The sequence below is a fragment of the Episyrphus balteatus genome, chromosome 2 (assembly GCF_945859705.1).
Source record: "Episyrphus balteatus chromosome 2, idEpiBalt1.1, whole genome shotgun sequence".
Taxonomy (NCBI): domain Eukaryota; kingdom Metazoa; phylum Arthropoda; class Insecta; order Diptera; family Syrphidae; genus Episyrphus; species Episyrphus balteatus.
In genome coordinates, this window is record NC_079135.1 from 22,853,398 (window position 1) to 22,878,634 (window position 25,237).

The window sequence follows — 25,237 nt, forward strand, 5'->3', positions numbered from 1 at the left end:
AACGGAAGCTCTATTGGGGTCTTAGATAGTTTTGTTTTTTACATTTATTAACCGAATGGGCTTTTTGCAATCATAATTGAAGGAGTGCAACACAGTGCAGGTTATATATATGATATTGAGTGGAAGCAAAAGTGTGTGGATATCTTTGATTTGTGATACTTGTCTCGGCATGCAGGTGTTTTTGTCTGATGGTGAGAGGGATCAAAAGGTATTTTTTGCTCTGCAAGTGTTATTTTGAATGGGAACGATGAAAGTGTTGATATTTTACAGTAAGTAATTATTATTTTTCACTTGCAATTAAATATCTATGCTCTATATAAAGGTCTTTTAAGGAGTGTTTATATGACAACGAGTTATGACCCATGATTTAAATTAAAGTTGATATATAAAATACAAAAAAAAAAAAAAGGTTCGTAAATCAGCTCTTTTGTTTTAACTCTTAACATGGTCTTGTAAGTCTAATATTGAGACTTTTCGATGTAATAAAATTATTTTCGAACAGTTTTACTAAATTATAATAATTTATCTCTGTTAACTGCTATAATAAAGTAATTAAATGGCTCTTGAGCCTGTGTTAAATGCAGATTTTAGCTATAAGAGATTGTGTGAATAAAAATAAAAATTATAAAAATAAATAAACTTCTATTATCATTTCCAAAAATTTAGTTAGTAATTAATTATATATTTATCAAAGTCAAGTCAAGTACATTTATGCATAGCAGATAAAATTTAAATAAGATAAATTATTTCTGTTTTTCGTGGCCAACGAAGAAGATAACTTATCTTAATAATGATATATTTAATTTTTTTTTTTAAACATTTTGAACTAGTTGTGTTGTGTGATATTAAAAATTCATTACATTTAGTTAATTTGTATGCATCAATTGTAATTTTGTCTATGCAATATGTAAATTTTTGAAAAAGATTGAAAAAAAAAAATGTACCTCCACCACCACCACCGTGCCAATTTTAACGTTCATCATAAAAAAAAAACAAGCTTTTCATTGTGAATACTAAAATACTGTACACATATTTTACTTTTAAGGTTTTTTTTATTGCTTGTTCGATTTTTTATTGAAAGTGGTTAACAGAATTGCTAAAGAACTGTAACAAAATATAAAGTATTAAGTATGCTTGCCTTGCTCTGTTGTCAGCATTTTTATATTGTGTCGCAAAGAAAGTTGTTGAGAGATTGTGAATTTCTTTTTAATAAGTCTTTAATATGTACAGGTAAAATAGTACATAAAATCAAGAAATTAAAAAAAAAAAAAAAAATTGTTATACTAATGAAAATTCGTCGCCTGAGAATTGTTTTGTCGTATACGCCAATTTTGGAATTTTGGGAAATCGCATTTTAAGGTTTGAGCTTCTATAAAAAAAAAACTGGCCGATAGATTTTTTTCAATTTTTAATAGAATATTTTGTGCGATATCTTCTTTATATTTATGTTGTCAAAATTGTCACATCTAATTTGGCTTTCAAATTATCGGGGTTTTTACCCAAAATCAGTTTGTCGTAAACGCCACCAAAATCAACTTTTTTTCCATCCCATACACGTACGACAAAGTAGGCGCACGTACGACATTCCAATACCAAGACATAAATAAAAAAGTAAATTTTCAATTTTCACAGTTCGTTTTTATTTATTAATTAAACATTTAAAAAATAGTTTCTTATTACATAGTAGTAAAATAAATAGATTAAAAACAAAGAATAAAACAATAAATATGACCATAAACATGAAAAAAAAATAAAACAAAAAAAAATTTAACAAAAACTAAAAGCCATTCTATGACTATGAAACATGAAAGAAACAACAAATAAAACAATAAAACCGCGACTTTTTTTCACTTCAAGACAGCGCTCTTGAACCAAGCGCCGCCCGCGACCGACGGTCGACTTGTTGTTCTTTTGTGCTCGATACAAGATCAATAAGTGATAAGTGTACAGCAATAAAACAATAAAACAGCGACCTTTTTTTCGCGAAGAACAATGGCGCCTTAAAAAAATAATTTTCGATCAGCAGGTGTTTTTGCGAGCGGGTGCAATAACAAAACTCACAGCAACCCTTTTTCGCTTCGTTCACGACAGCGCGCGTGAACAAAGAGGCGACTTGTTGATCTTGTGTGATCGATACAAGAGCAATAAAACAATAAAACAGCGAAATTTTTTCACTTCACTTCGTTGAAAACAGCGCTCGTGAACGAAGCGACAAGATCAATAAGTGTACAAAAATAAAACAATAAAACCGCAACCTTTTTTCACTTCTTTTAAGACTTGTCGACTTGTTGATCTTGTGTTTTTGATAGAAGATCAACAAGTGTACACATTTATGAGCCACACCCACTTCCATATTGTGTCAGATCGGTTCTTGCAACCGAGGATGAGGTCAAGATACTTGCGGCAGGAACAAACGACAGGAACCATTAATTAAACACAACATTTGAGATGTCTCTGAAATGCACTTTTTTCTTCCTTGCACCTCTAGGAATAAAGCAAAACCTCAAGTAGCGCAGAGCTTAATGCAGCCCATAGTTTTTAAAGTCGTTGTCCCTATAGCACATGAAGTCCTTATTTTCAATAAATACTTTTCTAGTAGGTATATTATATCTGTTTATATTCTATTTCGGATATATACCTACTTTTACATACATGTAAGAAAAAACAATTTTAAAATTTCTTTCGAAATTTTCTACCTATCGGTTTTGTACGACGTACGACAAACCAATACTGAAGAAAAAAAAGCTGAAAAATACATAGAATTTTTGTCGTAAACGCCAAAAGTTGGCGCTTACGACAAACCAACGCTAATCCAATGCTTATTTTGTGGATATACGACAAAATGCACACTAATTATCTCAGTAACCGTAAACGATAGGACAAATCTGATAACAGAAATGAAAAGAGAACGTTCTAAAACCTATTACTACATATCCAGTTTAAAAAAGTGCATTTTGGCGTTTACGACAAAACAACTCTCGGGCGACGAATTGGCAAAAAGTTTGCTTTTAGGATTAGATCCAAGTACAAAAAAAGTCTATGAAAAAAAAATTGGCTGGAATGGTGTTTTTTCGCGGACAAGAGGGAGGGGGTTAAGGTAAAAAAATATACTGAAAAAAATTGTTTGTCGAATATCATCATATGACACATGTTTTCAAGGTATTTTTTGATGCTGAATCTAATGACATCAAAATAAAGTCAATACGATTGCTCTAAGAAAAGTTATTGCCGATTAAAAACAATTGTGCTTGTTTTTTTACTTCAACAAGTAAAATATAACCGAAACATATGTGAAAAACATGCTACACTGATAAAATTCCGGATGAAGGTTTTGGATAAGGTAGGGACAAAGGATTCATAAAGTTCTTAAAATTATTTTTTGTGAAAGGGTGTTTTTTTGATGGGTTAAGTTAAGCTGACTTTTGGTTTGTATAAGAATTAAGAATCTATAAAGTGTACAAAACTATCTTGAGTGAAAGGGTGTTTTTTTTTAAAGAAATTATGAAATTAGGAATTAGTACCACAAAAACTAGGAAAAAATTATTACACCAATGAAAATTGGTAAAAATGTTTCATTCATAACAGAAACCAAGAACCCGAAGAGTCTATACAAATATTTTAGGTTAAAGGGTGTTTTTTTGGGAAAAATCCGCGATACGTCCGATAAAAACAACGGTATAAATGTTACCCTTATGAAATTCATTAAATATGTTCTCTTTCCAATGGGAATTACGAAATAATTTAAGTCTATACATTTTTTTTATGTGAAAGGGTGTTTTTTTTTAAGAAGTAAAGAAAATATGGGTATATTAGAAAAAGTGTGTAATACTAGAGTAATATTAGTGGTACCCTACTGAAATTTAGTAATTATGTTAATTTTAAGATAAGAAACAAGAATCTAAAGTGTCTATAAAAATATCATGGTTAAAAGGGTGTTTTTTGAGTGAAAACAAAAATGATGGGTCACCTTAATGAAATTTGGTAAAAACATTGATTTTGGGATAGAAAGCTAGAATAAAGAGTTTTCATTAAAAAAAAATTTGGTAAAAGGGTGTTTTTTTTCGGAGAGACAGTAAAATCTGCAATTGGTCCCAAAAAGCCAATGATTAATTTTATTTATGGTTTTGATGACAAATTAAACATTTATAGATGAGTTCTTACACGTTTTACGAAATCTTAAACTAGCCTTAGAAAATAAAATAAAATAAAATAAAATATCAATAAAATAACAAATGAAATTTCAACTTATTGTGTTTTTTATTATTTGGAATAAATTTAAATTTTTATTTTTGTTGTTTAATTACTGAAACCTGAACCAAAACTACAATTTTTCGACACCGATGATGCGTTAATTATCATATCCAGCCGAATAGTGAATTTCGTCAAACCTTTCACTCGCAATAATTATGTCTTTCCGGATTTTAAAAAAGCTATGCTATTGAACGAAATTTTCCTTTTTTTTCCAAAAGAGATACGTTTTGTCCTTAATTTCGAAATTGACGATTAACCTCCAAAAATAAACAATTTTTTGCCCGAAATAAAAATAATGTATAAAATGCACAACGTTTTATCCAGAAGTCTATTGATAAAAAAAAAATTCAAATTGTACAAGCTGCATGGTGAAATTCGTCTTTGCGAAAAAAGTTCATAATAAACACAATCTGTGGATTGTGTTTAGTTTTCATTTCACAAGAAATGAGTATTGACTTTAAGGGAAATCATAATATAAAATATGAAAAACATATTGTGTTTATTTGGTATAACTCAAATTTTAAATATTCACCTCAATTGATTCCAAATGATATTTTAATTTTTATTTAAAAAAAAAAAAAATAATTTTTCATGATAAAACGAAGGCAGAAATGGCTCCCGAATTTTTTTTTTGCATCATTTCTGAGAAAAGTAAACACTTGCAACCTTTATAAAACTTGACCAGGTCAGTTCATATCTGTTGAGTGCAGTGTCCACCTTAAGATATGAAATCTTCATTTTCTTAAAATTTTATATTAATCATGTTCATATGTACATTCAAAGAGAGAAAAAAAATATATATGTTTTCTTAATTGAAAAAACATTTATTTTCGAGAATCAACCTGTTTATCGTGATAAAGTTTATTCAACAAGTTATAGCGAGTGTGTGTACTACACCAGAGGGAGCTCCTGCTATGTGTGAATATTTTTTACTTTAGCAACATTGTCACTTTATGAATCGCGTTCTTCAAATTAATACGCCATCCATCTTCAGTATTTCAAGAGAAACTGGACAACCAAAAAAGGAAGAGAAACAGACAGACACACGATCATGCAATCGACTTTACCATCATAATTTAATATATATCTTTTGCTACAAAGTAACAAAATTAAACGCAAAAGTCTTCAAGTGTGTCACCACAGAATGTGGTCCAATCACACTAATTTTTACTCGTAATATGCCTCAAAGGATTCAGGTATATAGCAGACACGAATCCAGACAAAATGCGCCTACAACGATTCTCCCAAACAAGCAAAAGACTGTACGGTGAATGTGAACTAAACGAGATGATTTTAATGTCCAGATTTACAAACTTTGATGGAAAATGAATAAAAAACGGGATTCAAACCGCACTAGGATGAGTTGAGAGCAGTTTAATCTTGGAATCGTAAATCAGACGAGATGAGTGTGGTCATATCTCTTTCTTATGTGCAAATAAGATTTGAGAAAAAAAAAAAAAAACACCACGTCGTTTATATAAACGGGATGTCCTTCTTTGAATCAAGTACAACTTTGGGGTGTGAATCGGGCATGCATCGATATGCTATTTCTTTTATGCTGTCATTAACAGGCAACTTGGTTAAAGATGATAGATTGTTTGTTTACCAAATGATTTCTTATTTTTCTTCATCTAATTTGACCAATTTGAGTTTAAGACTCTTGAACCATTGTTATGTTTAAAAAAATATTCTTGATATTTTTGGCCACATTCAATTTACTATTTTAGGTAATAATCTCGTTGCTTTGGAAATCTGTTTTTTTCTGTGTTTCTGTTTTATAATTAATTTTCTTATAAAATTAGAAGAAGAAATCAATAAAAGTAAAATTTGTAAGAAATTTTCTTCATGTTAAAAAAAATATATTTTAAAGTTTTGACGTCAGTTCTTTTGTTTAGCAACAATAACGAGTCATGTTTTAATTTTAAAAATATATAATTTTAAAAAAGTGTAATTTTAAATGCAAAACTGGAACGCTAAATGTAGGTATTCAAACGGAGCTAATTAAGCCAAGGGCTAATATTATAGATTCACAGTAATGACGCAATATTATAAAATCACTGAGCTGTTTAAAATTCTGTAAATCAAGACTTTAAATTTCGGATTCTAATGTTTTGGAATTCTGCTGCTCTAAGGTTTACAATCAAAACACATATTAAATGGCATATCAGTTAAATTTTCTTCATAACACGTAAGAACTTTTTTATCGAAATTCTCATCAAATGTTTTCCATATAATAAATAAATGTAAATTTTGTTGACATAGAGTTTAAATTTCTTCCTTCAGTGAATACACTGTGGAACGTGTTTATGTCGAATTTAAATGCGTTTCCCTTGTTTGATTTTTTTTTAATTTTTATTTTTTGGAGAGCAACACCTTCCGAGGTGAAAAATAAATGAGTTCCACAAAGTGTTGCTTAAGAAAGTTTTGTTTTTACTATTAATTATAAAAAATAAAGGGTGTGGAATGTAAAACTGTTCCCTTGAGAACATTATAATTTTTTTTTTTTTCAAACTGATTTACGGAACAAAATGCCTCCATCGGGAAATGGGGACTTTAAAATGAAAATGTAAAAATCTTAAGCTACTCGATAAAGTTTAAATATTTCTTTTGTATTATTATTTATATTGAATGCATACATACGATGTGGAATGCATTGAATAAATTTATAATAAATTTTCGTATTTAAAGGATTGTGGAATGTATTTGCATGATGTTTAACCGACAAATTAAAGGAATACATCCTTAGAATTTGCTGACCATGTAGATTTCTGTGAAATAGTTTGTTGTGGAATATATGAATAATGACAATTTTTTTAACAGAAAAATCATCATCATTTTTCAACTTCATGAATTATTTACGAGAGGAACTTTGTGGAAAAATATTAATCTTTTTGATATTATAGTTTTTTTTTGAAATATCATGAGCAAAGTAGGAGCTTGTGAAATGCTCTAGTTTCAATAAAAAAAATTCTGGAGGCTTTAATCAAAATAAAGTAAATTTAACGGCACAAGAACATTTCTCCACTAGAAACGTTCACAATCGAATAATTTCCAACCTTTGTGGGAACCTTTTCAACTTGACTTGGAATTTTTTTTTTTTTTTTACAACGGAGGAGCAATGTGGATTTATGTCATATTAAAAACAATCATTATGGACTTTTATCCTACTTATGACCATGCCCAACAAACAATTTTGCTTCTGTAAAGCTTTAAAGGTGCTTCTATAGCTTCTGTAGAGCTTTATAGAAGCAAACACCCAAATAAGGGTGTTTAATAGCAGAAAGTGAAGAATAAAAGAGATTGTGGAACTTATTCAATTTAATTTTCACAAGGAAAAAAGAAATCTTGATTTCTTAAATCTTAGTGTCTAGTTTTCTTGAAATAAATTTGAAATAATAATTTTTGGAACTTATTTAACTTCTTATTGTATAGAGTCCACTTTTTTTTTGCCATAGCTAAATTATGTAAACTTAAATTTTTCAATGTTGATAACACTAGTTTACAAAAAAAAAATATTTTTTTGACACCAAGTGCCGTTATACTTTTCGTACAGATTTGGGCCCAGAAAACACGAAAATCTTATCTAAAAAAATATTTATGGATACGTTTTCGAGATATAATTTTTCAAAGTTTCTTGTCGGTTTTTTTCCAGCGTACTTAGTATTCGGGCTATATCTTGAGTAATAAACAACCAATCTAAACAGAAAAACCGGTTCCTGAAAGCTGATCAAGTAAGCAACAATTACTGGAATAACTTTTTTGGGTCACTCCAAAAGTTTAAGTGCATTGTATTAAAACACTTTAAAAAAATCGACTTTTTAAAGGAAATTTTTCCAAAAAAAGAGTTTCTTACTGACATAAAAAATCTAAATCTTGCGAATCCACATAGTTTTATATTTTTTATGTATAGTGTACTTTCTGGTAAAAATAACAAGATAATTTTCTTTAAAATCTATGGATAAGTTAAGAAGATATGATAAATAACGATCAATATTTTCGACTTTTTTTTGTTATTTTTTGTGTTTCCGTCTATAACTTGAAAAGGAAGTCGAATATGAAAATTTTTATAAAGGAATTTTTTGTAGATAATTAAATTCAATATTTTAAATCTATATCTAAACAGTAAAATTTTTAAAAATCTCTTCCATGATGTAGTATTTCTCATCCTTAATGAACCCTGACACCTGCAACGTGTTCCTTTCAAAACATCTAATGAAATCATACATCATTGTTCCTCTCGCCGCCTAAGTGTGATGGTGGTGGCTTTAAAACAAAGTGCCAGCGTGATAGCCATTTGACACTCATTACCCAGCGACAAAACACACAGAACACAGTGAGTGTGCCGCTTGCTGGCTGCTGTAGTCTCCTTTAAGTTGACTATAGGCCGCGGCCGGGGCCAGCCCGTTTGCTTTGAGTAAATCTCAAATTGAATACTGAATGGCATTATACAGCTTTTTTAAAGTTGCCGATGACTATCACGATTGCTATCATCCTCGCTAGCTGCTGCTCCACCATATAGAGCCTCTCATTGAGCCAGCTTCAACCAGTGTAGGTACTCTTAATGTCGTGATGGCAGTGGCTTATATTCCAGCAGCACGATTTTTCAGCTTCCTCTGTCTAGTGCTGTAGCAGAGCTTATACCTAAACATTTTCAATAGTAATTTCGGTATAAGTAAGTCTCGAGAGTTAGGGCTGATGCTCGCAACTATAGAAATAGCAACCTTATAGCCTCTCACTCTAAATGAACACATCACGCGAACCCATCAGCCATGTTATTATCCCATTCACACACAACAACAAGCCCGCGCTCTTCCGCCACCAACTAGAAGCAGCAGCCAGCAACCATCACCACGACCACAATCGCCTCCAATTGTTTTATTGTTCGTTTTTGGCCACGTGCTGGGAACTTTGTGCGCGATTCGCGAAGCAATGATGTTTCCTCCAAATGGCATCCGGGTATACTGGCTAGCTGCTGGCTGGCTGGGTGCACCTCCACAATGCACTGTACCTGGCCATCACTATAAGTTAGGTTTTGTGCTAATGCAAATATGCAGCAAATGTTGGCAGAACATTAGAATTAAGTGAACGAACAGGTGGGCAAGTGGGCGGGTACTACTGTTTGCTGGTTTTTAGTTCGGTCGGTCGCCACCGCAGCAGTCGTCGTTTGTTGGTTGCACTGCCACCATTTGGAATTTATATTTTGATTCATTTGATTTATGGGGATCTCTATTGGACTCTCTGATAATGACTCAATTCAATGGCATGTGGGATTTATTAAGTTAAATTAAGTAAAAAACGTTTATATTATTCGTTTTGCAGGTGTTCAGAGCAAGGAATTCCATCAGGAGATGGTCAATATTTGATTGAGCAGTTAGATTGCCGGGGAAAAAAATTTGAAGCGCACTAAGGCCAGTGGGTTAGTCAGATAAGGTCTGGGTGAAATCAACTACTCATCGAGCTTGCATTGTTTGTAAAACCTATGATGCATCCCAAATTCTAGGAAAATAAAAGTTTGTTGTCTGAATCATTAAGAAGAAAACGTTCAGAAGCTCATTTTTTAATTTTAAAATCAAGCATAGACTGGCTTTTCTAGCAATAATTATTTTACACATAAATAATATTAAAGTTGAGTTTTAAAAGTGGAGTTTTAAGGCAAACCAACATCTGGAATTTATCCTTAACTTAAAATAAATTTCTAAATTGAAGACTTATATCTTCGGTTCTATTAGAAGACCGAATATTCGTCGAAGAATTTTGTTTTTTGTTGTAAAAACCTATTCGGGTAGGGGTCAAAATTCCGAAAACTGAAATTTCAAATAGCCAAAATACCAAGATTCCAAAATTCAGAAAACCCGAAACCTAAAAATTATATTAAATGAAAAATTTGAGCAAATTTTTTGTTTTAATAACATTATAGGATTTTGGCCTTTCTGGATTTTGGGTTTCTGGATTTTGGTTTTCCAGGATTTTGGATTCTTGGAATCCTGGGTTTTCGGAATTTTTTTTTTGGAGTTCAGAGTTTTCTGGATTATGGATTTTGAGGATTCTGGGTTGGATATAAAATTTTGGCCTTTCTGGATTTTGGGTTTTCGGATCTGGAATTTGGGTTTTCGGATCTTGGGTTTTCATGATTGTGGATTTTTGGAATTTCCGATTTTTGGAATTCTGGGTTATCCATTTTTAGGATTCTGTTTTTTTTGGACTATGGATTTTGATTTTGGGATGAATATAAGATTTTGGACTTTCTTGATTTTTGGTTTCCGGATTCTGGCTTTTAATGATTGTGGACCTTCAAAATAAATTTATTACACAGGCAGCTTCCCTGCAATTATGAAAAAGCTATTTACAAACCTCTTCTCAAAGATTTTTGGAATTTTTGATTTACGGGATCTTGAATTTTCCGGATTTTAGATTTTTGAAATTTAAAGTTTTCTGGACTATGGATTTTCGGTATTCTGGCATGGATATAGGATTTTCGCCTATCGAATTTAGAGTTTTACAAGTTTTGGACTTTTATTTTTATGAAAATTCTGGAATTTCAGAATTCTGGGTTTTTGGGATTCTGAATTTTTGGTGATTATCGGATATCTGGATAGTGGATTTTCGGAATTCTAGGTTGGATGTAGGATTTTGGTCTTTCTTGATTTTGGGTTTTCATGAGGAGGATTTTCGGGATTCTGGGTTTTCGGATTTTGGATAATAAAATTAGTACCACCTGACAGATTGCCATATTAATTTCTTATTATTTTTATAGAGAAAATTTTCTTTAAATTTGAGTCTTATTGTTTTTGTTCTATTTTATGTCGTCTATTATTCTCTGGGTAGAATTTTTGTGTCGAGTTTTTTTTGTTTGTACAGTACTAAACGACTGTAGTCTCATAAAACTATCCTCATTCTTCGTATGTTTCTATCAAAAACTTTCAATAAATTTTGTTTTGTTTATGTTATTCCTCCTCCAACAAGAAAAAAAGTAAAAGATAAAACCATTCACTCGGCTTATACCACAATTTCCCTAAATGTCACTTTAAAAAGTTGACAAAAATGTCTTGCGGTCATTTAAGTGTCAGATAATTCTCACCCTCGCGAAACAGAAACACCGGTTTTCTTTACAATCCTCAATCCAGCAAAAACTACTACTTTCAGTTTTTCAGTGTTTTCCAGCTTATTTCCATTCGACATGAGTAGTTTATGCTCACCAAATAAATTCATTGGCGCTGGTCGCCAGGATACTATATTAATCAATAGAGTCATTCCCTCTTACCTCGTTTGAATGCCAAAAAATCATATCCAAACTAGAGACAATAATTTGCACTCGCATACTCACACTTTACACTTTTCTTTGCTTTTGGAGCATATTTATAAGATTATTTTCTATACAATTTGCGTTTTATATGATTTATCTCACGGCTGTCACGGTCCCACACGCTTCAGATACGTCGTCGCCATGGCGTCGTCGTCGTCGGTCGCAGTCGTCGCGTTTCTCGTTCAAGACGGCTAGCCAAAACCAACTACACCTAAGCTAAGTAAGTAAGAGTCTATGGTGGAAAATTGCATCTAACGAGGTGGTACTTTGGATGTGACTAATATGTTTGGTCTAATTACCCCGCGCGCACTTTTGCTTGTGTTTTTTTTGCTAATTGGATGGAATTAGTTTTTTTCTTTTGCTTTGAGTTTATTCTTTAATCTTTTATAGAGGCGCTTATTAGTTACAGACACGCAAAGGTAAATCTAGCAGCTAATTTGGTTAAAAAGTCGAACATATCTCTTTTCTCTCAATTGGGTAAATATCTATTTTTCTATTTTTTTTTCTTATTCTTGTTAAGTGCTAATTACTCGCAAGCTGCAAATGATATCTATATGTGCGGTTGGAACATGTAATTATTATAATATAGTCGAATAACTGACAAATTGTTGACAGAAATGCACCAGAGGCTTTTTAAATACATAAATCGCAAGTTCTTGAGTATGTTTTTGATAGGCCACCCAAACACTACAAAAATTAATTAATTCCAATAAACTCATTATTAATTCTATATTGGATTAAGTCGTAATAAGAGTTTCAATTGGATTTGTAGGCAGTTTTTAGAGTGACGTCTGATGTTAATTTTTTTTTAATGCCATGAATTTAAGGAACACTATATTTTCAGCGACATTTTAAAAGCCCGGCCGGTGCAAAAATGCATTTTTTTATACGCATGACGCGTAATCAGGAATCACACGCAGCTTAGCTGACGCCACTGTGTTTTTGGTCTGAAGTCGTAACAAAACAATTTTTTGTTCACCGTGAATAACCAAAATGTGATTTTTCGGAAAAAGTGACCATATTTCCACTAAACGATTTTTTTGAGAAAAACTAAAAATGCAGTTAGAATAGCTTTGATCATTCCACAACCTAAATTTAATCGAAATCTTAAGAGCCGATTGAGCAATAACTCGAAAAAACAACTTTGGAAATTACGAAAAAAATCATCTGTACTAAACTTCAAGAAAATCCGTTCACCCGCAAGGAGTTGAATTTTTTTAATCGATAGATAAATTTATTGCAAGACTGACAATGGTATTGAAAAAATTCTTACAAATTTCAGAACCAAGCTATTAATGGTTTTCTAAAACTAAAACATGAGGTAGACCTTTGACAAAGTAGTGATTATAGGTAGGGGAATTTTTTTTTGACAATTATTTGAAAAACGTCATTCGAAAGATAATAAAAAATAAAAGTTAAGGGTCTGATACGGATTTTTTTTAAGTCTCTGCGTTTTGAAATGTGAATTTTTGAAAAACACCTACTTATTCTGGGGTATTTTTGGGTGAGTTTTTATTTTCTTAAATTTTTTGTAGCATTAAAAAAATCTCAAGCTTATAGAACATGTATTATATGACTGTGCGCATACATGTGCAAAAAATTGGTATTTCAAAATGGTTTTTGACCGAATAACGGGAAAAACAAGTTTTTTTGACCCAAGTTTTTTGACGTTTTTTAACCGTTTTTTATTTTTTATCTTTTTTTCTTCAATAGATAAATAAATAATAAAATATATAATGTAGAAAGATAATAGACAGGACTATATCAATCAATTTTGTAGTCACAATTTTGAGAAAACGGTAAAATAAAGTTTTATTATTCAACAGGTTCTTTTGATCTAAAGCAAATGCGAATTTGAGCATTCTGATGATGTTAGCTTTCATTTGGTATATCACACATAACTGTACATTCACTACAAGCTACACAATGTAATTTTTTTTAGCTTTTTCTTGTAAATTATTGTTTGATTGTTTGAAATAAATAAACGCTTCATTTGACTCATTTTAAAAGCACACAACCTGTTTTCTTACGACGTTATCACGTAAAATCATCGTCCGTAAACCGGCCTTACAGACAACCTCTTTTATGAAGATTCGAATAACGGGAATATTGTGTTGCCATTTTTACTTGCGATATAGGTACTATAGGGCAAGTTTAGGATTCGTAAAAAAAATCGAACTTGAGATAACAATTTTATATGACATTACGATGATGGAGAATGCCAAAAAAGTGGGTCCGGCAATTCTGTCTGTCTGTCTGTGTGTCTGTCTCTATCTGAAGCTGCACCCTAAACGAGTGAAGTGATTTTCTTCAAACTTGGTAGTTAGCAGTTTTTGGTGATTCCCTAGAGGGGAAATTGAAATTTTTTTTTATGACCAAAACTAACGGTACCTGCCATATAACGGAAATAGAAAAGTTAATTTTCTTCAAAAACGGCTCTAACGATTTTGATTAAAATTTTTGTGTTTAGTATTACATATAAGAGCCAACTTTTTAAATAAAAAAAATATTTTTTGTACCGTTATTAACGGTACCTGTCATAGAACGGTTTTTTTCGTTTCTGAATATCTCGTACAACATTAACCCGATTTAAATGAAAATTTTTATACAAAAGTGTGTAAGTAAAGATAATATTAAAATTTTAGAAAATTTTCAAAAAAACGCATTTTTGGATTTTTAAAAAATATTTCAAAATTTTTTTTTGAAAAATCAATTTTTTGAAAACGGATCAATGAAAAATTTTGAAATTTAGTTTTTATGTGTAAATTAATTATTTCTTCAAAATGGCATACCAATTTTTTTTTTGAAAAATGTTAAAACATTTTTATATATAAAAAATTATTTTTTTAAAAAACGGCTCCTACAATTTTCGAAAATTTTTTTCTAAAAATACCTTTTTATACAAGAAATAAAATGGCATATTTGTTTTTTTTTTTTAAGATAATTTAAAACGGAGTTTAATTAATTATAAAAACAGATTTAATTTTTTTATACTACTTATGAAATTTCTTCAAAATATCAAATTTTAAATTTCTTGAATAAATAGCTTTAACATTATAGTTACTTTAAGCATAAGAGCAAGTACGTGCGACCCCAGTCGTGCAATTTATTTTTTTTTTAAATCGTGACACTTATCTTTCAATGAGCATTCGTTTAGAATACCTATCGAAAATATCGTTTTTTGTTTTTCGTCAAATGATCTATGTTATCGAAAAAAAGTGTTCGAAGCATGTTTTTTGTTTTTTGTCTTTTATTCTGAACGGTTTATCTTAAAACCAAAATTCGCAAACAGGTGAAAATTGGTATAGAGCATTGAAACATCGATAAAAGTAAAATCTCAAAAGTCCTTGAAAATTATATATATGCATACAAAGTAATTCAGGGTTAAACATAAAAAACATTAGTTTTTTATATATATGTAATTCTGAAGTGAGGGGAAGTTCTTTCAATTGAATGTAACGTACACGGTTAAAAATTTCATCAGGAACCTTGCATTAAAATCAAAACTTGTCTCGTTAAAATACAAAATTATAAAATTAAATATCTGTTACCATAAACTAAAACAATAATAATGTTTTGATTGCCAAATTAAATATTTATGATTTTGTTTTTCTCAAAAAAATCTTGAATTTTACTAATTTTAATTTTTTTTTTTTAAGCTTAGCATATTTATTGATTTTGACGACTTTGACTGGCCCTTGTCTATTTATGTAAAATTTGAAGTTTAATAACCTATTGCCAAATTATTTCCAGACTAACCAGTCCCTTAACGTAAAAAAAATTAAAATAAAGACCCTAAATTTTTGTTTCGTCATAAAGGTCGTTTGAAAGGTCGACTGGTATTAGGAACTTTTGTAAACAAGGCACCAAAACGTCTGATGGCTTGCCTTAATTTATAGTAAAGACGCATTATTTAGAAATTATGTAGACATGTGTGTATTAAACGTTTAATTAAATCCGCTTTTTTTTTCTTCTTATTTATAAACATAAATTTGTATAATTTATTCAAAATTAAAAAAAAAAGAATTCAAATGGAAAGCCAGAGTTAGAGTGATGATATCTTGAAAAAAAAAACACATGAAGGCACTCATGATGATAGTGTTTTTATACAAAAATTCTTTTAGCTGCTAATTAGCAGAATTTAACAAACAAAAATTAAAATCTTATGCTTATTCTCGAAGATTGCTACATAATTCACACCTTCACAAAAAAATATCGCGCATAGGAATTGGGCTTCAACGGAACGATCGAACGACGACTTTGAGAGTCTTGTATTGGATTTGCATACTAAATAGCAAATATACCACCTCTAAGCCATTTGTCAGTGTCAGCTCAAAGAGAGTCAAGACACAGAAGTTAGTTTTGGTAGACAAAAGTCTGTCAGAAAGACAAACATTATTATATTTTGACAACTGAAAGCCACTTTTCCACTCTCTGATGATCATGATCTGCCACCTGTTGGCCCGAACACGCTATAGCCGAGACACCTTGTCTGGCAAGCTGTCTCGCTTAGCATATTATATTTATTTTTTTTTTTTTATATTTTCAACAAAATCACGGCGCTTAAGAGAGGTCGAATACTCTTATGACAGACGACAACATGGCCAATAAAATAAAGTCTTAGTTTAAACAAAATCAATTTTTTAGGGGGAATTTGAGGGGAAGATGAATTCGCGCCCGCCAACTTCATTATTTGAACACGATTTGAACACGCACAAGAATATTTGACGTTTGTATGTTTGTGGTTTTTTTGATTTTTGGTTGGAGATTTCACAAAAATTTTCATAAACATCGAATAAAAATTGGTAGTTTATTGCGTATGGTTTGTGTTTTTTTTTTTTTTTGTGTTTTTGTTTAGTTGGAAATTTTGATTTTTTCTGATTACCATGAAGTAAGTCGCTGTTTGTCTGGTTTGACAAATTAAAAGTGGGTATAAAGTTGACACACGATGTGAACGAGGTCAAAAATCTTCAAGCTTTTAATATGTTGAGGCTTTTGATAAATCGACACGAAATATCAGAGAAAAAATAAAGTATATAAAACATTAAAAGTGTATAGATGCCAGAGCATAATAAGTTAGTTTTCAATCGGATTATATGGAAATTGATTGAAACAAAGGACAATGCAGTTAATTTTTTACAACATCGAGATCATGAAGAAATCACTCCTCTAGTCTTATTTTAAGGTTTGAATTTGAGAGTGAAACTTAAATTAATAACAAAGTTTAATGTACAAGCTTTACAATAATGACATTTGTACTTATTTGCTTAAAAATTAAGATTTTCGTATTTAACATTGTTTTGCCCTACATACCTAGCCATTTCAAAATATTTTATCAATGTAGTCACATTTTTTTAGCTATTGGTCAATTTTAGACATTGGTCAAAAATTTTCCTTAAAATAATTTCAAGCTTCAAAAATATTAAGTCAAAAAAAAAGCGGAGAAAATGAGAGTTGAAAACTCACGTTTAAAAAATAATCGAAAATAAATTTTAAGTGGTTGCATTGAAATGAAAATATTTCCAGATATACGCTATGTACTTTTCTGATTTAAATCTTAAGTGAAGTCTAAGAAGATTTTTTAAACAAATTGAACAAATATAAACATAAAATTATCAAAATTTTAGCGAGAAATAGGAAGAATTACCAAAAAGTTTTGACGTTTTGATTAAAAAAAAATCGAGAAAAAAAAACAATATGGCTACCTTCAAACCTAACAACGCCGCAAATATTTTACAGAATAAAATGGCTTTATTGTACACTGGTGTCCGAGGACTCGGGTACCCGGGTACATGAAACTACCGGGTAGGTACCCAAACTACTCGGATACTTGTTTACCCGGGTATTTGTGAGTACGTATACAACCCGGTCAAAATCAAGAGTTCTATTTGAAATCATTTGGGAGGTATCAATATTCGATTAGGGTGAGTGTTGATATAATATAAAATTGACAAAAACCCCAATATTTTCATCATTTAAAGCGGAAGTTAGATCTAAAATATGACTTTTGTCTCCTGCTTAAAAAAACTAATTCTTTCAGTTATTTAAATAAGGAACAATTTATTGGCTCTCCATTAAATTTAAAATCGTCATTAAAGCAGGTTTTAAAACTAAAAACAAAATTCATTTATTCAGTCTCTTTTAAGGATTTTTTTGAAGTTTGACTTCATTAACTCATTGAGAATTATATTTAAAAGACCTTTAAGCTAAAATGCCAAATTCGACCTTTTAAGGAGGATTTTAAGATCAAATGGAGGTTTTAAACCGGATTTCTATTTATTAAAAAAAATTTCAGTGTCAATTGACAATTAACAATAAATAAGATATGCCTAAATATGGAAAAATTCGATGATGAAATAGTGTTTAAACAATTTCATTAGACCAACGTTTGGAAATTGGTATTTTAAGCTTTGAGAACGAGTCGTTTTTGTCTTGTTTTAGTCCAAACCACATGTACTTGTACGTTGTTAAGCTGAATTTCTTCAGTTTTTGGTCACCACTGGCATTTCTCTCTCGCCCGATGTTTTTCGAATGGCCTTTTCAGCTCCAAATCCTTTTAAAGGCGTTTTATTGGAAACTCAATAAATTGGCCCTTAATCAATCACCGATTCATTTATTTTCAAGTCATTCAACTTTTATCTTTAATTTCATTACATAATTTTTAAAGCAAATAAATTTTATTACAGTTTTATTCCATCCGTAAGTACCTACATAGGTCTCTAGATACAGTTGAAATACAAAGTGATTTAATTTTATTTAAGATGAACATTTTTGTTTTGTGTTAAATATTTGTTTCATCTTAAGCAAATGTTGTATAAATTAAGCGGTCACTATGGCGTATGTGTAACATTTAATTGTTGAAACAAATAAAAGTTTAGCCAAATAAACAATGTAAGCAGTCGACGTTTGTTTTTTACCATTTATCATACACTTGTCAAATATAAAATTTACTTGCTTCAAATACAAATTTAAGTTGAAAATTCGAAAAATTTTTATATTGATTACGAGTTCCAATTTTGTCACTAATACCTCCAAAATGTCTCTCTTTTGATAAATTTCAAATTAGTTTGTTCCCTCAGAAGTCAATTTACTTCCACTGGAGACTGACGGAATAAACATGTCAAATCAGCCTAATTACAAGAGTCCTTTACAAGTCTGCATTACAAATCCAATTGAATTGCGCTCTCCTTTAGGGTTATAATAATCTATCCAACACACTGAGAATAAATCAATAAAATGATTACAACCCATTGCCAATATACAAAACCCCAAAACAGCGAGGTCAAATCACATCCCGCAGGACTTCAATTCACACTCACAGGTTTTATTTTGTGTGGTTGAATCGAACTGTGATGTGGAAGCTTTAATTTTTGTCCATACTTCATGATGTTGTGATGTGAGCTCTGCGGTGTTTGGCTTACATTACATACGAGTATATAGTTTCCAGCTTTGTTTTTTGGCTCTCACTTTGTGGTCATTTGAAGAACTAACTCATTACCATTAGCTATTTTATTATCTCTCACTTACTCATGCTCGCTTGCTTACTTGCTGCTCCCCAAACCAATTAACTTCACAAATATTGCGATACTCGTTATTTATTTGTTTGATGTTAGGTCCCACATGAATATATTACACCTCTTCTCTCTCTCTCTCTCTCAATTCTCTATAAGCCCTCGAGGGGGTATAGAAACCTCCTCTTTGGCAGAGAGAGGGAAAGACCTTTAGAACTGATGGCAACGGTCCCAATCCCAATTAGAACCCACCACAATAATGTGCTTCGGCCTCGGAATGTTGCCGGGGCATCATCGATAAACAACAAATTCAGTTTGTGTCTCATTTGGATGGTGATTTACTTTCTATAACCACAGGCCTGGTTCACCATCATTCCACCACAATGAGGAGGTATTTGACTGTGGAACACTGCTTGCACCCACCTGCAGCATTCCTTCATTCATTTGGAAATCGGTTAATTTGCGGTCAGCGAGCGGCGTTGTTGGAGGAGGAATCCCAAAAAAACACAAGCTTGGTTCACTTGGAGTCTTTAGGCCTCACAAAAAAGTCTCTCGCTCTCGTGGACCCGTTTGATTAGTTCCCCTGTGACATTAACTGCAGGTGTCGTGTTGTTCTTTTTTTATATTCTTTTTGTTTTTGGTCAGTTTTTGTGGCTCGTTCCGTTTGATGACTTCTCTTTGTTGTTGTTGGTACAAAATAAAGCGGTGATATATTCGATTTTAAATTGGGAACCCGCGACCGATGGTTGTTTTACCGTTGTTTGCCGCTGATGCTTTTAAATTTCGAAAATAAAAAAAAATTGACATTTGAGATAAAACGTCAATCGACACCTAATTACCATTTTGACAGATAGAGATGGGACTGTATAAAAGTCCCATACCTATGCCGGTGTGGAATGCAGTCAATTCGAAAATGATTCTATACAACAAAGAATGTAGATCAATGTGGATGATAAGGTGAAATGGTATAAGCGGGTGATGATGGTCGGCCATTTCGTTCCGGTTTTTTTCCCTAATTGTCTTTATGGCTGGCGCGAAGTTTATTGATTATTAATTCAAATAATTAAAAGACCCGAAAGATGCAGTAGTTTCTCCCAAATCGGCATCTGTTGTGGGGAAATTTATATCCATAAGATGGGTTTTAGAAGAACTAAAATTGCTGTTTGAATGACACAATGCTGAAGAATGGAACGTCTTTTTAATATAATTTCGAAATTAAGAATTCTCTTAAGTAGGTTCTTTGTCTTCTTTTTTTTAATGGATGTCGAGATATTTTGTGTTGGAGTTTTTTTTTTGTTAATTTTATATAAAAAAGAAAAAATATTTTGGAAGCAAAAACAATTGTGGAAGACAGTAGTTTAGATTAAGATACCATGTTTTTTTTTTTTTTAGGGGCTTCTATTTTTGTGGTTTATGTTGATTCAATTTAATTTTTTTTGTTTTTTGTTAGTATTGTTTGGAAAATCATGTCCTTAAGTGCCATTCAAATTCTAATTCGGTAGAGAATTAGTAGCAGGAATTGGATTGGATGGGTTATCTTAATTATGTATAGCATCTGGGGATTGTGGTTTTTATATTGTGGATTGTAGATGCAATATTAACGAATTTTTCTAGTTTTTTATCTTAATATAATTCTATGGAAGGTGTTATGCAAAACAAATATAAGATATTAAAGAACATTTCTATTTTGATCGAGGAAATATCTTTGCCCATTAGCTTCTATAGTAGGAAAGTGGGGTCTTTGTTTGTCTTTTATTTTATTAGATTTTTTATCTAAGTTATCGTTTTTTTTCCGGATTTTTTGGGATCAATTACATTTTTTATTATTTATTGTTGGGGAATTTAAGTTAATTAAGAAAAAATTTGAATTCAAAGCAAGGTAGTCTCAAAATCCATGAAGCTTAGTCATTTGGTAGTTTTGCCTTGAAATTTTTCCAGAAGTTTGGAAAAACCTTGACTTTATTATATTTCAATGTTCTCTTTCCCTGATAATTTGCTGTTTTAATACCAGCATAGATGGAATAAGTTTGCAACCAAAAATGCAATTTTTCCAATATGGCGGAGCGAGCGAACAGCACTCGAAACCTTATTAAGTCAATAATTTTTGAAGCTCTCGGAAAACTTTCTAGGTAATCCCCTTACTGAAACAAATGCCTTGTATAATAGCTGTTAAGATAAAAGTGACTTGGGACTTTCCTTGGACTGCTGATGATGATTATTCTTTCTATTAGTGCATTGGGATGGTTTTTGTTTTTATAATTTGTTTATAAAGTAACAGCTGTGTCCGTTCTATACCGTTTCCCCATCAGCGCGCGTATGCCAGAGAATCATCGGTAAACAAAAGGCTTTCTTTGAATTCTTGTGCAAATTCTTCTCTTATGGTTCTTGTTGTTGATTAAAAGCTTTTGATTTGGACCTAAAAAGACCGGAAATCAAGGAAGCTGTACCTTAATTATTTGAGAGGATTTTCGATATATCTGGAATTTTAAGAGAGGTTGGAAGGTGAGGTGCTTTTTCACGCAACCCAAACTGCATATGAGAAAGTATTATGCTTTCCCTTTAGAAAGTTTAAAAAGAAGTACTGCCAGAAGATTCATCATCAATATAGGTAGTTTTTTTAGAAAAAAGTTGGAGATCTTATCAGGTTTGGCTGACTTCTTGGGTGACTCTTGTGAATATCTTGAATTTGGATAGAAGTGGTAAAGTCAATGTGGTTTGCATTATCACTGGTTGATAAATTGGTGTGTACGAACATACATACGTATAGGTAGAATAGACAAGTCAATTTCATCAAGAAATCCTTGGTCCGCTGAAGGGTTTAGTTGAAATTGGTCGTCGAAGCAGTCTGTAAAGGCTTTGGCCTTGTACTCGTTCCATGTAATCTCGTCGTTAAAAAGTTGAAATGGTTCCTCATCGACGCAGGTTTGTCTGTAGTTAAACGGTATAAAATTTGGCGTAACTGATGTAATCTTAAATTTGACTGCAGTGCTGATGAAGACGTAATTTGTCGAAAAATTTAGTAGAAGCATCTTTTTAATTCAGTTTCGAGGGGGCTTAACGTTTCACGTTAACCGTTTTAAGTTCGCATTATCAATAAAAATGAGGTTTGTTTACGATTATTCTTATTCACTTAAAAACTCGATGACAATTTTAAGATCGGTCGGCGAATATTACAATCTAAATCTTCAAAAAATTGTTTTTTTTTTTTCTTAAGAAAAAAATTTATTTAAACTAAAATTTTTACTTGCGTTATACTTGTACCTATGCATTTGTAAAAAATTCAAAATTGAGATGACAACAAAATACGATTATATAGAGAGTGCAGCCTAGGCCGTGAACCTGAAAAAAAAACTAACACGTATGCTAGCTAATTGTCAGCGCAGCCGTCTAAAAGATCGTTTCTCAATTTAAAGAAAGTTCAAAAATTAATATTTCAAAAAGAGAACATATTTTCGTTAATAAATGTGATGATAAACATTTGTATCATTTTTCCAAAGATTTTTTCACTTAGTTTGAAAATTGGTTTTTAAATATCTACAAAGACAAAGTTTTCTATTTTTCAAAATTCTCCAAAATTGTGTGTAGGTATATTTATATTTTATTAGCAAAAAGACCCATTTTAATTGATATACGTGAAACCTTGTTACATTTACATTAATAATGCCAAAGTCCAAGAAACCTGATATTTGCTAAATATCCAGTTCCATCAAACCTACAACACTCATGGAAAAAATATCCAAAAGCGTCTATAAAAATAGACAACAAGATCCCCAAACACTCAATCCGAATTGATCTTCAATAGCATCATTGCCGCTCCTAATCGAACTAATAGATCCATAAAAGAACATAGAAAAGATGTCAAGTGCGAATATGTATAGTGTCCCCTATCCACATCTCAATCAATATCACCAATACACACAAATACAAATTCACACACACACACACACTCACATGAACCAACGTCATCCCCATTAGCTCATTGAAACTGAACTATTTTTGTGCGCCTGGCGCAGAGTGATGAGGCCCGAATGTAATTAAGAGCTCTCCAAATCGAAGATCCATCACACAAGAAGATGCATGCAACTTTGTTTGTGTCTTTACCGCACCGCAGCGCAGTGATTGGCTCTGACTCCACCCAAAATAGATTTACAATTCCAGCATCCAAACTATAACAGCTCCAACGCATCACACCATCTATGGCCATGATGCATGGGATGATGTCTTCACTAAAAGTTGTTTTTCTTCGATTAAATCCTCAAATCACATGAGGATCATAGCCAAGGGGGATCGGGATATATACGATGCGATAGGACAACACCCTTTATCCAAAAGAAGATATTTATCGATCGACCAAATCGACAACATCGTGTTTCGCAAAAAAAAAGCAAACAAAATAAAAGTTTAATTTTTTGCCTGTTTTCCCGCCACAAAGACATCACAACCTACCCCAAGAGCGGTGCGATTGTCCCGCGCAACAGCACCAAACATTATTTGTGTAAATGATCCACCACGATAATGGCAATCTGTGTGCGCACTCATCTCACCGCACCGACTTCCAGTTCGCATTCGCATCGCATCACATCAAATTATCAACTTTTCGAATTCAAACAGATACAAAATGAACAAAAAAAAAAAAGTATAGGTCCCTCAGCACTCCCCTGCGGTGGTCGGCCAACAAAACTCTCCTCTTAGATAGAGTGTCGCAGACGACATTGCCCACATAAATCAGTTCGTAACAAATTTAAATTGAAAATTCCCGCAAAATGTCTGCGCTTTGGAAAACTGTCGCGCAGTCTGGCGGAATTTATAAGAAACAAAAAAAAAAAGAAAAAAAAAAAGAATGATTCAAAATGGAAAAACGTTTCAATGGAAACCAAAAAGCCAGCTAAAGGAACTTCGAACACAGCCCGCCTGTCAAAGAATATATCGAAAAACCTTAAAAACTTCTTCTTCTTTGCGTCTTCTAGAATTCCTTTTCCTTGGAGTGTTGGTTGGTGTCGGTGTCGTGAAATGTATGGTGCGTCAGCCAAGTCGATGTTTTTATTTGTTGCCAACAGAAGCAAGTGGCGGCGGTGGTGATGGTGGAGCAAGTGCGCCTTGCCTTCTCATCTCTCCCGCCTCTGATACTGGTGGTGAACGATCTGATGCAATCAAGTGCAAGTAACAAGATTTATTGTTGTTACATCTATCGCCTCTCAAGGAAACATCAGGGGATTGAACTCCTTCACTTACAGATGGCGCGCAATCTGGTGGTGGTGTTGATGGGAACCACACCATCATCGCCACATACAACCCCCGCTTAAGTGTCTCATTTCTCATGTTTTTTTTTATTTTTCGATGTCACCGAACTCATCAGTAGGCATATTGCGTCTTGTCGTTCAGAGACGACTCCAGAGATTACACTTATTCGCACCGCATGAAGTGCGAAACAGATGGTGGACACTTTTCCTGTAGTTTTGTCATTTTGGCGGGAATATGAGATTTTTGTATAAAGAGGCAAATATTTTTCTTTGATTGCATTTGCCTTGAGAGTCTTTTGGAGAAGAATGTCACCCCCAACCGTAGTTGAATCATTTTTGTTTCTTTGGGCATTAATAGACTTTCGTCTGATCTCTCAGTTACATTGCTCATGCATCATATGCATGGAGTTACGGTGGGGTATCGAAATATCTGAAATTCATCAAAGCATTTATTTTTGAAATTTAGCTCGATAACTCTTGTTTGGGATCGGTTTCTTCAGGGTTTTCAATTAGCTAAAGAATCTGTTGTTTGAGGTCTAAATATCAATATATGCTGCATTCCAAGTAGTTGGAGATACTCGAGAAAGAAAGTGCCTTTACAAAAAGTGGAGTTCACAAAAAACTAGACCTACCTCAGACTATGTATTTCGATGCGCTAATTACTTCAAATTTTGTAGTTAAGGGGTCTGGCCACCTTGGTCGACTGAAAAATGCAAGTTTTTGTTTTTAATCAATAAATCCTAAAATATGGGTTATGTATTATTTTTTGTTTAACTCAAAATTAAAAAGGGATTCAAGGATAACATGGTAAAATTTTATTTAAAAATATTGAAAAATGGAGCCGGTGCAGTTGGTTGCCGCGGAGGGCCTCCACATCATACGCGCGATCCTTGGTACATGTTGACAGAAACAAAAACAAATTATTTCTAAGA

General features: G+C 32.1%; 1 protein-coding gene across 1 annotated transcript in view; it reads right to left on the bottom strand.

Annotated features, from left to right (window-relative positions):
- Positions 1-23,637, bottom strand: part of LOC129908414 (histidine-rich glycoprotein) — a 38,261-nt gene extending 14,624 nt beyond the window's left edge. The window contains exon 1 of the mRNA XM_055984873.1: positions 23,512-23,637. Within this exon, the coding sequence (XP_055840848.1) occupies positions 23,512-23,637 (126 nt within the window). The remainder of the gene's footprint in view (positions 1-23,511) is intronic.
- Between the last annotated feature and the right edge of the window lie 1,600 nt (positions 23,638-25,237).